This window comes from Chlorella variabilis (genome assembly GCF_000147415.1).
Source record: "Chlorella variabilis unplaced genomic scaffold CHLNCscaffold_9, whole genome shotgun sequence".
Classification (NCBI taxonomy): Eukaryota; Viridiplantae; Chlorophyta; class Trebouxiophyceae; order Chlorellales; family Chlorellaceae; genus Chlorella; species Chlorella variabilis.
In genome coordinates, this window is record NW_005435079.1 from 44,480 (window position 1) to 56,875 (window position 12,396).

Consider the following 12,396-nt stretch of genomic DNA (forward strand, 5'->3'; position numbering starts at 1 on the left):
GCACGTAAAAACTGCGCGGCCCGGCTCAAACCTGCGTGTGGCGGCATGGAGGGTGAAGGTTTGCAGTGTGAGCGCCCCACTGATACCCTTTTGGCGGGCGACCCAAGCTTGCGGCCCCCTTACCGGGGGCTGCCGCCAGTCGGGCAGTTCGTCTACCCCCCCCCTTCAACAGGCTTGCCATCTGGTTCTGAAGGGGCCCATGAGTGCGGTGTGCAAGGAAGGCTGGCTCGGCCACGCAGGCAGCTGTAGTCAGTTGACAGCAACCTCTGACGAACAGCTCTGCAGCTGGTGGGCCTCTGCCAGCGGCGGCAGCAGGCAACGTCTCAGGATGGTCGGCCAGCGGGCACGTCTGAGGGGTGGGGAGGGCCAAAGCGCACAAGTAGCAGGGGCAGGCTCGGTTTGGCATCATGCCATGGCACCGCGGCTGCCGCCGCCAGCTCTGGCAATGGCCCGCAGACAGCCCACATTGTTGTGCCATGAAGTTACAATCCCTGACATCCAGAAGCGATACAGCAAAGGGTGGCAGTGCAGTGGGTGGCGGTAGTCAAATGGGGGGTCATCCAAGAGGGAGGGAGAGCAACAGGGGCCCGCAGTGATGGTGGTCCAGGGCGAAAAATGTTAGCAAGTGGAGTCAAATGGGAAAGCCGGCCGCACATGTCAATCAAGGTCAGCAACAACAGGCGGGGGCCGGCAGGTCAGTCGGTCGGTCAGTGTGCTGTCCCGCTGGTCTCAGCGGGATGCATCAAGGGTCGGTCACGACTGGCTCAAATTGGGGGTGGGCGGCAGGAGCGTGTGGCTGGCGGCAGCAGCCGGCTTGGGCGCAGCACCCCGCGCCACCGCTGGCGCCCGGCTGGCGAGGCGCCGCGGGGGGCTTGGCGCCAGGCTGCTGCCCGCCAGGCTCATGCCGTCAATCTCTTGCTGCAGCGCCGCGTTGCGCGAGTTCAGCGCCGTGATGCCGCGAGCCACCTGCTCCATGTGCGCGGCCGAGGGCCAGGCCACGCCAGCAGGCAGCCGGCGAGAGGCGGCGGGGGCGGCAGGGGGTGGGATGCCAACCTCCGCGCCCTCCTCGCCGCCAAACACATCCGACACGCCGCTGCCGTCGTCATCGCTGTCCGCCGCCAGCGCCGCCAGCGCCGCCGCTGCCGCCGCCATCGGCTGGCCGGGCGCATGCGGCTGCTGCCGATGCTCGGCCTGGGCCCCTGGCAGCCTCAGCCACTCCTCCTGTCGGCCCCACTCGTTGTCGTGGCTGCCTGGCCCAGCCGGCTCCTCCAGGTCCAGAGCTGCCATGGCCTGCCGCAGGTCAGCCAGCACATGCTGGGAGCCGGCAGCGTGTGGGGCTGCCGGTTGCTGAAGGGCAGACTGCGGGGTGGCCGGCTGCGGCTGCTGCTGCCGTTGCAGGGGCGGCTGGGTGCCTGCAAGCGCCGCCGCCGCTGCCCACCGCCCGCCGCTGCTGTGCGCCGCCGAAAGGGCGTGTGGGGGAGGGGCAGAAGGCGTGCCATTGCCGGCAGTCGAGGCCAGCTGCTGCGGGGGTGCCAGCCCTGCCTCGCTCAGGGCGGCCATGACCTGCATGCCAAGACCCATGTGCCAGGGGGCGGCAGCAATGAGGCCATGGCTTTCCGGCCGACTGAACAGACCAGAGCCCATCCAAATTAAGGCAGCCACGAGCAGGCACGCTCTCCACACAAGTGCCAGCCTGCGGCCTGGCCTGCTGCCATGCATGGAGCCCCTCCTCGCGCCCTACCCTGCAGCACCCCCCGGCCACCTCTCACCTCGACAACCTGGGCGTGCAGCGCGCGCGCCTCTGCCTGCTGCCGCTGCATCTGCAGCTGCGCCTGCCCCGCCTCGCCCTCCGCCTCCTCAACCTGCCGCCGCAGCGCCGCGTTCTCTGCAGCCAGGCTGCTGAGCTCGTGCCGCAGCGCGGCGGGTGCGGGCGCCGCCGCTGCCGGCACCAGCGCGCCACTGGCGCCAGGGGCGCTGCCCACCGCCGCCAGCTGCGTCGAGAGGTCGCGGTTCTGGCGTTGCAGGCGTTGCAGGGCGCCAGTCAGGGACCGCACCTGCTCCTCCAAATACCGAGAAGCCTGCCTGCCGCCGCCGCCGCCGCTCCGCTTGCTGCTGCCCGCGCGGTGCGGCGGCGGGTGGCTGGCGCTGCTGCCGCCGCTGCTGTACCCATCCTCCCGTGCAGCACCGGCTTCCGCCTCGCCTGACGAGCCGCTGTCGCTGCCATGCTGCTGTGCCGCCTTCTCCTCGGCCTCCTCCTCCCAGCCGTGCTGCCAGGCCAGGCCCGCCGCACCAGCAGGCTGCGCAGGCGACCGCCCCTTGGCGGCGCTCTGCGGCCGGCGCACGGCGCTGCCCGCCACGGCGCCGTCGCCAGCCGCATCGCCGGCGCCGGCGGCCGCCGCCATGGGCGAGGGCGCGGCGCTGTCTCCGTACTTGAGCATACGCACCATGCGGCGCAGGCTGGAGCTGTCTGCCTCCGCCTGCGCCAGCCTGGCCTCCAGCTCAGCCTTGTCGCCCGCCAGCTGGCGCAGCGCCGCCTCCAGCTCGCCTCGCTGTGCCTCGCCAGCCGCCAGCTCCTGCAGCTGCACGGGGCATGCGCCAGCAGGCACGGGTGGAGGTGAGGGGGCATGCGCCTGGCACCGGAACAGCGCGGAGGGTGACCGCAACCCCAGCCGGCACACCCCTGGGCAGCGCAGCTCGGGCAGAGCGGCTGGGCTAGGCACCCCTGGTGCAGGAGCAGCCCGGGCTGGCTCCCACAACACACACACCTGCTCTTGCAGCTGCGCCAGCTGCTCAGCCAGCAGCGCGTTCTGCTCGCAGGCCGATGCCAGCTGCCCCGCCGCGCTGCCCGCCTCCGCCTCCGCCGCCTGCGCCCGCGCCCGCAGCTGCTCCTGCTGCTGCAGCAGGGCAGCGCTGCCGCTGCGCTGCTCCTCCAACTCCTGCCGCAGCTGCGCCGCCAGCTGGGCGGACTCGCAGTCCAGCGCCTGCACCTGCTGCCGCAGAGCCGCCTGCTCTGCCTCGTGGTGCGCTGCGGCCGCCTGCAGCTGGTCACCGGCGCCCGCCGCTGCTGCCGCCTGCTGCTCCAGCCGCTCCTTGTCTGCAGCCAGCTCCGCGCCCCGCTGCCGCGCCGCCTCCAGCTGCTGCTGCAGGCTGTCGACAGTGGCGCCCAGCTGGCCAGCCGTCGCCGCCGCCTCCTGCGCCGCCGCCTGCGCCTCCTCCGCCGCCGCAACCTTCTGCTGCAGCTGCAAGACCAGCGCCTGCAGCGCGGCGGCATCCTGGCTGCGCTGCCGGTTCAGTGCCGCCAGCTCTGCCTCCCGCTGGCTGGCGCCTTCCAAGCTGGCGGCCAGCTGGCGCACCTGCGCCTGCAGCCGCCCCCGTTCCTCCTGCAGCATCGCCACCGCACTGCAACAAAGGGGCACGAGAGGAACGGCGGTGGCGCGGCAGTGGGCAGTCATGTGAAGCACAGTAGAGAAGCAGGCAGCAGCCCGCTGGGACAAACGTGCAGGTGGCGACAGTGGAGCCAGGTGTGCAAGTGAGGCAGCGGCGGGCAGCCCTCGCCTCCCGCCCCGCCTGCCCCGCCCACCTCTGCAGCGTGCCGACCGCCGCGGTACGGGCCTTGGCCGCCGTGCGGTACGCCTCGGCCTCCGACCGCGCCAGCTTCACCTCGCACTCCTGCTCCAGCAGCAGCGTGCCCAGCAGCTGCTGCTGCCGCCCGGCCTGGCGCTGCATGGCCAGCAGCTGGCGCTGCAGCGCGCCCAGCTGGCGCCGCGCGCCGCGCAGGCCCTCCCGGAGCGTGTCTGCCTCCGCCCCCACCAGCTCAGCTTGGTCCCCCAGTGCCAGCAGGTCTGCTGCGGCAGCTGTAGGGTGTGGATCAACGCCAGCAGCGGCTGACGCCGTGGCTTGTGCTGCCAGGGCCGTGCGTCCGGCCGACGCCGCTGCTGCTGCCGGCACGTCAGTGGCGGGTGGCGGTGGGGTGAGCGCCACCGCCCGGCGAGCGCTGCCGAACGCCACGCCGCCTGCGTCTGTGGGTGCATCCGGTGCCCGCAGCGCCGTCAGGCGGTCGGCGGCCAGCTGCAGCGTGTGCCGCAGGGGCGAGGGGGAGCCCAGCGGCAAAGTTGGGCTGCCATCGACGCAGGGTGAGCGGACGCCGCTGGGCGTCGACTGGAGGGTGGCGGGGGTAGACGCCTCGGGCGTGCTGCCGCTGCTGCCACCGCGCTCCAGCTTGGCAACCCAACCTGCAAAGCGAAGGAAGGAACAGCAGCTGGAGCAGCAGGATGCCTGCTCGCTGTTCGCTACTGGCGTGCAGGCAGCCCAACAGGCGGCGGCGGCGGCAGGGCGCCAGCACGAACAGCACAATCCCAGGGCGCCGTGGGATGCTGTCACAGCTGTTGGCGGCCCCAGATGCAGCAGCAAATGAGGCCGCAGAGGCCGCGGGGCGCTGGAGCGAGTTCAACGGCGAGGGCCTGGGGGGGCTGCTGCTGGAGCGCCAGGCGACTAAACTCACTGTTAATGATGGGTTGGGGGCCGCCGCCGTGCTGTTGCAAGCCGGATGTTAGGCGCTGGAACTACAATGATCACTCGCTGCCTTGGCGTTGCGTTTCAGGCAGGCAGACCAACTGAGACGTGGGCAAGAGCGGCGGGTGCAAGCAACCAACTGTGCCCCGTTGGCGCCACGGCGCCCCTCGCCCGCTGTGCCGCCCATGTGGCGTGGCGCCGCTGCCCGCCGATGCGAAAAAAAGTGTGTTAGGCACTGCCAGTGCACCACAGTTGTCTGGTACCCGCCCCAGCAATCGCCTGTTTGATTGTCAGCCTCCCACTGTTGGCCTCCCACGTCTGGATGTGTCTCATCTGAGCAAACGGCGAGGTTGCACCAGGGGATGCGGGAACAGCAACAATGAGGAAAAGCAAGCAGGCCAGCCGAGCCGCATCTCACAGGCACTGGGGCGGGCGGGGGCAGGCCAGGGAGGAGGGCGGCGCCTCGCGCTCCACGGTGCTCAGTTCGAGGCGGCGCGCCTCGCCGGGCGCAAACCCAAGGCGGTGGTGCCCCCGCAGGTCCACGCCCAGGCAAGCCGCTTGAAGGACGGAGAGGTTGTCAGAGTCTGGGGAGACAATGACCACCGACTCCCCGATGTATTCCGTCTCCAGAATGCTGAGCAGCTGCCGCACCCGGACCAGCACATCGGCGGAGCTCTCGTGCACGGTGCCATCCACGTTGGGCGCGGGTCGCCAGGTCGGCGCCAGCGCATCGCCGACCTCCAGCGCCGCAGCCACCTCGCCCGTTGGAAAGCGCTCCCACTCGCCCACTCCACGGGCATCCAGGAAGGAGAACTCTGGGACAATCTGCATTTCAAGGGTTGCGGTGGTTGCGAGACCAGCTGATGTAGTGTATGCACGTGCCGATGCTGGTGGCCGCCTCATCTGCCAGAGCCCCCACCTCCTTACCCGGCTCCTGCCCACATACAGCAAGGACGCCAGGATCTCTGCCGTCTGGTACGCGTTCTGCGTGATGCTGGGCCACAGCCAGCACGCCTCGTCCAGCCCGAGCTCCCGCAATTGTCGGTAGGTTTGCAGCACCTGGCGAGGCGCGGGGCGGCAACGGTGGCTGGCACAGGTGTGAGGTTCCGACTGGATGAGGCCAATGCATTGCCTCCAAAGGATGCAGGCGTTTGTGACAACCACAACGGCCCCCATCCAAACGCCGCACCTGCTGCTTGCCTTCCCGGCTGAGACCGCAGGTCAGGCTGGTTTTCGACACAGGGTTGGTCAAGATGTAGCCCTCAGACTCCGCCACCGACTGCCCAGCACGCACTAGGTAGTAGGTGTTGTTCAACTGCTGCACTGGGAGCTGCAGGATGCCACTGGCCCAAGCGCCAGGCGGGGCTGCAAGCGCCGCCCCAGCCAGCGCCGCCACCGACAGCAGCTGCTGCCGCCGCGTCAAGTGTGGAGCCTGGGGCTGCTGCTGCTGCGGTTGTCTGAGCTGCTGGCGTGTCGGCTGCTGCCGCAGCGGATGGGGCCAGGAGAGGGTCTCGGCCATGGCGGTCCCGCCTCCCACGACTGTGGACAGCATCGACGTATTTGCTCCTCCTTCTGTAATTGCGATAGATCAGGCAGATGGGAGTTGATTAGAGACACGCGCCTGCTGTATGCTGCGCTCTCGCACAAACTGGAGGAGTTGGGCCACCCCCTGTAGCAGCTGTAGCAGATATTCCTGGTTGCCAGTCACTGACACCGTGACGCGCAACCAGTCAGCGGCCACCGCACTCCCCGGCCGCAACAGACGGCAACGAATGCGCCGCTGAAGGCCATGCTGGGCCGACTGTTTTGCTTCAGCGGCGGCAGAGATGCCGAATGGGCGGCGCACGGGCAGTATGGACACCTGGTGCGCAGCGCCCAGCCGCTGGCACCCTGCGGCAGCTGTCGGTCGCCTGTTTGGGGCACCACCTGCCTGCATCTGCGCCTGAAACTTCGCCCTGTATGCGCCGCAGGCCAGCTCCTCCGCCCGGTCGCGCGTGCTGGAGGTGGTGGAGGAGGAGCTGGAGGAGCGGTATGCCGTGCTGGGCGCCCCGCCGCCCGCCCGCGCCAGCCAGGAGGCCACCTACCTCCGCCGCCTCTACAAGGCCAACCTGCCCTCTGCGGAGCTGAACCTGTGCAAAGAGCTGCTGTGCAAGGTGGCGGCCATCGACCACGCACGAGAGGCGGCAGAGGCGGTGCGTGCCCGGCTGGTGGCGGGCCCCTGCCCGCAGCAAGTCCTCCAATCGGCCTGCTTCCTCCGCCGCTTGGCCACACCATCCCATCCATCGCCGCTTCTGTTGTCGCAGGACCACCAGCAGCTGCAGGCGCAGCTCAAGGCGGCGGAGGCGTCACATCGCCAGGCGGAGTTTGCCCGGGCGCGGGCCGAGGCGATTGCCACCGCCAGGTGAGGCGCTGGCTGCTCCACATCCGCGGGGATTGCACAGGCTGAAAGTAGAGTTCAAGCTCCCTCACAGCCTCCCCACTCCACATCCGCTGCCTCCCTGCCCACACTCCACCTCTGCGTGCAGGGGCGAGGCCCTGATGCACGCTCAGCAGGCCACCCGGGAGGCAGAGATGGCCAACCTGCAGCTGGCCGAGATGCTGAAGCAGGCGCTGCCTCAGCTGGGCATCGACATCTCGCCCCTGCTGGGCACCGCCACAGCAGAGGCGTCGCCGCTGATGCTGCCGCCTGGTGAGCTGCCGCCGCTGGCTGGGGGTGTCTGCACGGCTAAGCCGCCTCTGGTGGGTGTCTTCTTCTGCCACACACCAACCCACATCTGTCCCGCTGTTGCTTGCCTGCAGCTGGCGGCGACACCGTGACGCCCCCGCCCCACCAGAGCAGCATGTTTTCGCAGCAGCAGCTGGCGGCAGTGGCAGCCAGCATCAGCAGGCTGCCGCGGCAGTCGCAGGCTGGCCCGCTGGTGCATGCGCCCCAGCAGCCGCAGGAGCAGCGTCGGCGAACAAGCGAGGGCGGGCATGCCAGGTCGCGCGAGAGCGGCGTGGAGGCTGAGCGGCAGCGGGAGCAGCTGGCCTGGAGGCAGCAGGATCAGGAGCAGCAGGCGCAGCTGGTGCGGGATGCTCAGCGGCATGAGCGGCGGCGCAGCCAGCAGGAAGCGCGCGAGAGCGGGCGGGGGCAAGCAGCGGAGGCGCGGCGCCAGGAGTGCCAGCCGCAGGTGGCTGCCGAGGGGCAGCAGGGCCCGCGCCTGTCGGGCTTCACCGTGTACACCAACGGCCTGCAGTCGCCAGAGTTTGGTGGGGCTGATGAGGGCGAGGTGGCCCACTCCCCACCCCCCAAGCAGCCCGCGCCGCAGTCCCCATCCTCCTCCAGCGGCGGCCTCGACTCGCAAGGCAGCGGCGTGGCCTGGCGCAGCATCAGCTCGGCCGCCCTCTCCAGCCGGTCTGAGGGGTCGGCGGGCGAGGAGCATGCAGCCCAGCTGGGGCAGAAGGAGCGGGTGCAGCGCCATTCGGCGGCACGCCGGCAGTCGCAGGGCAGCGGCGCCGGCAGCCGGGGCAGCCCCCATCAGCACCGCCGCCAGCGCGGCTCTACTGGCTTGCTGGAGGCGGGCGCCCCGCCGCCTGCCGGCCCCGACGACTGGGTGCAGCACGGCGGCAGCCACAAGCTGCAGCAGCGCGCGCAACACCTGCCCAAGCTGGTGCTGCCGGGGCTGGATGCCTCCCAGGTGAGGCCTGTGGTGGGTGACCAGGCTGCGGGCCTGCTGCCTGCCATTGCCGCTCCCACCTTCTGTCGCCCCGGCACCTGACACCACTCACACCCGTGCCACACCACCTGCGTCCCTGTGCAGCTGGACAGCCTGGTTCGGATCGGTGCCAGCATGCAATCCCCAGACCCCTACGCCGCCCATGCTGCGGCACCGGCCGAGGCGTTGCAGCAGATGCTGCCGCCGGGCTGGGAGCAGGCTGCGGCGGGGCAGTGGGACAGCAGCGCCAACCCGTTGCAGAGCAACGGCGACGCGGAGCGGCTGCTTTCGGAGCTGCAGGCGGAGGATCGGCGGCATCAGGGTGTGCAGCCCATCCGCGGCGGCCACAGGAGCTGCGGCGGCAGCAGCCGGGCCAGCCATGAGGGCGCGCTGCCCGGCCCATCTGCCGAGCAGGCGGCGGGCGGGGCTGGGGCGGGTGCAGGGCTGCACCAGCTGTATGCCGATGCCGGCAAGTTCCCGGGGGCAGGCACCTGGGTCAGGTGGGCGCCCCCCGCTGCCTCATCCGTTTGCACCTAGGGGCCTGCATGCCATCACATTGTTTGCCGCGCTCCCCACGCTTCCGCCCGCCACGCCCGCCACATCGCCGTGCCTGCAGCCCCTCGCTCGCCGCCATGATTGCGCACAAGAAGGGTCACAACCCGTTCCTGGACGGCGGCGAGCCCTCGCCTCCCTCCCACATCAAGGCGGTGTTTGGCACCACAGAGGACCGCGAGTTTTACGGGCCCATGGCGGGTGGGTGGCTGGTGGTGGCCATGGTGGCGGTGGTGGCGGCGGTGAAGTGGGACACACAATGTGGCGGGTGGGCTGTTGGGTGGCGTTGCCGGCCGGATGTGTTGCGCTGGCCACGGCGCATTCGTTCCTGCCTGGGCTGGCGTAGCGCGAGGCACTGGGCCTGTGGCCGACCCTCCTTGCCTCTTCCCCGGCTGTGCATGGTGCAGCCCACCTCAACAGGCGCGAGCAGCCAGCCGAGGCAGGGCAGGCCCAGGCCGCGCGGGCCTCCCGCCTGCGGCCCTCCGGTGCTACTGTTGAGAGCGTGCACGGCCCGCAGCGCCAGGGCCCCAGCAACCCCAGCAGCAGGGATGGCTCTGCAGAGTGGGAGCGCCGGCAGCAGCAGCAGCAGGCGGCGCCACCTGCTCTCAGCCGGGCAGCTTTGCAGCAGAGTGCCGCCAGCTCTGCTGTTGGGCCAGGGTTCCGGGATGGCGCCCCCCAGCAGCACCAGCCGCCAGACGAGCGCCGCCAGGCTGCCCTGTGCAACCGGTTCCAGCCCATGGGCATGTGCGCGCAGCAGTCGGCGGCAGCGCCACCCTCGTACCAGCAGCCGGCGCAGGCGCAGTATCCGGCGCCGCGCCGCAGCAGCATCGCGGTCAGCCAGCTGGGCGGCGGCGTGGCGCGGCGCAGCAGCGCCTCGGCCGACGAGAACCTGGCAGGGGTGGGGGTGAGCAGGGCGTCGGTGCGGGACTCAGGCCTGCCGCCCCGCCACCATCACCAGCAGGCGGGCCAGGCCCAGGCCCAGCCGCCCACCAAGCGCAGCCTGGACTCGATGAGGGCCAGCATCGGCGGCAGCGCTGCGGCTGCCGACTTCCACACCAGCATCCACGCGGTCGAGGCGGCCATGGCGGCGCTGAGGGATGCAAACCCGCACCTCCGCGACCCCGCAGGGCCCCAGCAGCAGCAGCCGCGGCAGCCGGGCGCCCCGTCCTCACGTGGCGGTGCCGGCAGAAGCGGTGGCGGCGCGGCCGCCAGCCTGCCTCGCCCGGCGGAGGCGCCGGCACGGCACGCCCGCACCCGCAGCCTGCCCGACACCTCTGACCTGGACCTGCCGCTGCATGCCCTTGGCAGCAGCGCCGAGCAGCAGCGCAGGGAGCAGTGAACGGCGGCCGAGGCGGGGGCGGGAAGCGCGCACGGGCGCTTCTAGGGCTGCAACCTGTTGGGTGCACCGTTGCTAGTTGCTGGTCTCACAAGCAGGGGTCCTCAGGATCTCGCTTGCTTTTGTAATGTTGATCTCCACCCAGAGTAGGGCGGCAAGGCCCCACACACACCGGCTGGCATCTGCCCAGGCGGGCAGGGCAACCAGAGGTAAGGCCTCGCCCCCAACAAGCTGTACGAGCCGCGGCGCGCAGTCAGCATGGCTGCCAGCCTGGCTCGGCCAAGGCGCCCTGGGCTATGGTCAGGTACATTATAAAGTGGCGGCAGCACGAGACAAGGGCAGTTGCACACACAAGCAGGCCAGCCCGGCAGCATGCGACAGCGGGCGCGCAAAAAACCTGCATGTGGCACAGGGTATGGTGTACACAGAGCAAGATTGGCACAGGGGCGGGAAGAGCAGGGGGGGCAAACAAAGAGGACCATCAAATTCACAGAGTGGCAGCTTGGGGAGCGAGTCGCACACGTGTCACACACATCTGGGGTAGAGCTACATGTCTGGCTGGTTGATGGCCGTTTTGAGCCGGTTCCACTGGCGGCCTGCGGCGAGCAGGCAGCACAGCGAGACACCAGTTTGGGTCAGCGCGCAGGCAGGCAACACCGAACAGCATCGGTGCGAACTGGCAAGGAGCGGGGAGCCAAGGAGCCCTCATTCGCACTGCGCACCGCAGGCGGCGAGCGGGGGCGGCGCAGAGCGCGGCGCGGGCGGCTCACCCTTGGGGTCCACCACACGGGCAAACTGGATGATGGTGGTGGTGGGCAGGAAGACGTAGTGCCTGCACCCCGACACCGGCGGAGCAGGGCCATGCGGCCAGCAGCGCGCCCAGGTGAGCACCGGGCAGCCAGCGGGCGCTGCCAGGCCCAGGCGCCGCGCCGCAGCAGCCGCCCGAGCCCAGCGGCCCCAGCACCAGGCGCCAGGCCGCAACCACGCCACCCCCGCCAGCAGCCCCAGCCCACATGCATGCGCGCCCCGACCATCTGCGCCCCTCACAGCACCACCCCCACCCGCACCCGCACCCCACTGACACAGACACCCTCCCACAGGCAGCCCCCCCCCCCCCCCCCTTGGCTCACGTGTTGACCAGGCCCACAGTGAAGTCTGTGTAGCCGGCAAAGGCGCCGTGCACCGCCCCCTGGCCCAGCACCTTGCAGTAGATGCGGTCGGTGGTGATGGTGGGGATGGAGCGGATCATGTAGCTGGGGTCTGCGCGGCAGGGGGGGGGTTGCGCGTGTGTGTGTTGTGGGTGTAGTGCGTATGCGTATGCGTGTGTGTGTGTGTTTGTGTGCAATGGGGGGGGGGGATATGGGTGCGGCGGGCGGCCGGGTGGGTGGGTGGCGGCGCAGCCGGCGGCTGGCGGGGGTGCAGACGCGCACAGGCGGCGGGGCAGCTGGGCGGGGCAGGGGTGGACTGAAGCGGCGCGGCGCGCCGTCCGTGGCCTCCCCTGAGCACGCATGCCAGGCGTGCCACAGCGGCAGCCCCGCTGCCGCCCTCTGTGCATTACACAGGCCCGCTGCCCCTCCACCCACCGATGTACTTGACATCCACCCCGGGGAACCGCTTGCGGAAGATGTCGCGCAGGAACACGCCGATGTCCTGCGGGCCGACGAGCGGCGTGGGGCGGGGTGGGGTGGGCGGTGGGCTCACGTGGTGGTGGGCGACCGAATGCAGCTGGCGCCGGCCTACAGCCACCTCAAGCAGCCAGCTGCACCGAGTCCGGCAAAGGGAAGACATCCCCCCAAGGGGTGCGGCAGCAGCGCGGCGGCGGGGGCGGGGGTGCTGCTGCCCGTGCCTGCAGGATGGGGTTGCCGCTGGCGTCTGTTCCCTTGGGTCCGCTGCTGTCCATGATGTCCTGGCCCGCGCCTGCGGCGGGCAGGGGCGGCACCCCACGTTGAGCCCCCAGCAGCGTGCGCAGGCAGGCAGGCAGGCAGGGCTGGTGCGCTGCCGGGCCACCCGCTCAACCTCCTCTCCGCCTCACCAAACACACGCAGGCATCCTGCCCATCACGTCCACACCCAAACATCCCACCCCATCACCCACACTCACGCGCACACACACCCCACTAGCCTGCTTCTCAGCAAGCCCTCGTATTCTCAGCAAGCCCCCCCCCCTGCACACACCCCGCCCTCCCCCGCCCACCCTCTGCCACGCATATGACGCAGTAGTCCTTGCGGTCCATGATGGCCTTGACAAAGTCGCACAGCTTGCCCATGTCGAAGCGGATCTCCGGGATGAGGCACACATCCA

At 70.5% G+C, this 12,396-nt stretch overlaps 4 protein-coding genes across 4 annotated transcripts in view; 1 reads left to right on the forward strand and 3 right to left on the reverse strand.

Moving 5' to 3' along the window:
• Positions 1-753: 753 nt before the first annotated feature.
• On the reverse strand, positions 754-4,845 carry CHLNCDRAFT_145202 (hypothetical protein; the record flags this gene model as incomplete). The annotated part of the gene is made up of 5 exons (XM_005847970.1): positions 754-1,563; positions 1,770-2,579; positions 2,766-3,399; positions 3,581-4,232; positions 4,815-4,845. 5 exons carry the CDS (start codon positions 4,843-4,845, stop codon positions 754-756), a joined length of 2,937 nt encoding a protein of 978 aa, XP_005848032.1.
• Positions 4,846-5,043: 198 nt separating this feature from the next.
• CHLNCDRAFT_12207 (hypothetical protein) lies at positions 5,044-5,842 on the reverse strand (the record flags this gene model as incomplete). Its single annotated transcript, XM_005847971.1, has 3 exons — positions 5,044-5,337; positions 5,440-5,571; positions 5,702-5,842. Coding segments are annotated over 3 exons (567 nt in total), but the record flags the coding sequence as incomplete, so codon positions are not given.
• A 459-nt stretch (positions 5,843-6,301) lies between these two features.
• CHLNCDRAFT_51980 (hypothetical protein) lies at positions 6,302-10,098 on the forward strand (the record flags this gene model as incomplete). The annotated part of the gene is made up of 8 exons (XM_005847808.1): positions 6,302-6,376; positions 6,483-6,704; positions 6,816-6,913; positions 7,038-7,201; positions 7,312-8,189; positions 8,313-8,707; positions 8,824-8,960; positions 9,167-10,098. 8 exons carry the CDS (start codon positions 6,302-6,304, stop codon positions 10,096-10,098), a joined length of 2,901 nt encoding a protein of 966 aa, XP_005847870.1.
• Positions 10,099-10,641: 543 nt separating this feature from the next.
• The window catches only part of CHLNCDRAFT_145205 (hypothetical protein), a gene marked incomplete at both ends in the record, with an annotated part of 4,325 nt that continues 2,570 nt past the window's right edge, over positions 10,642-12,396 (reverse strand). Inside the window, 6 exons of the mRNA XM_005847972.1 lie at positions 10,642-10,691; positions 10,866-10,927; positions 11,226-11,355; positions 11,679-11,745; positions 11,861-12,012; positions 12,289-12,373. Coding sequence (XP_005848034.1) covers positions 10,642-10,691; positions 10,866-10,927; positions 11,226-11,355; positions 11,679-11,745; positions 11,861-12,012; positions 12,289-12,373 — 546 coding nt within the window. The remainder of the gene's footprint in view (positions 10,692-10,865; positions 10,928-11,225; positions 11,356-11,678; positions 11,746-11,860; positions 12,013-12,288; positions 12,374-12,396) is intronic.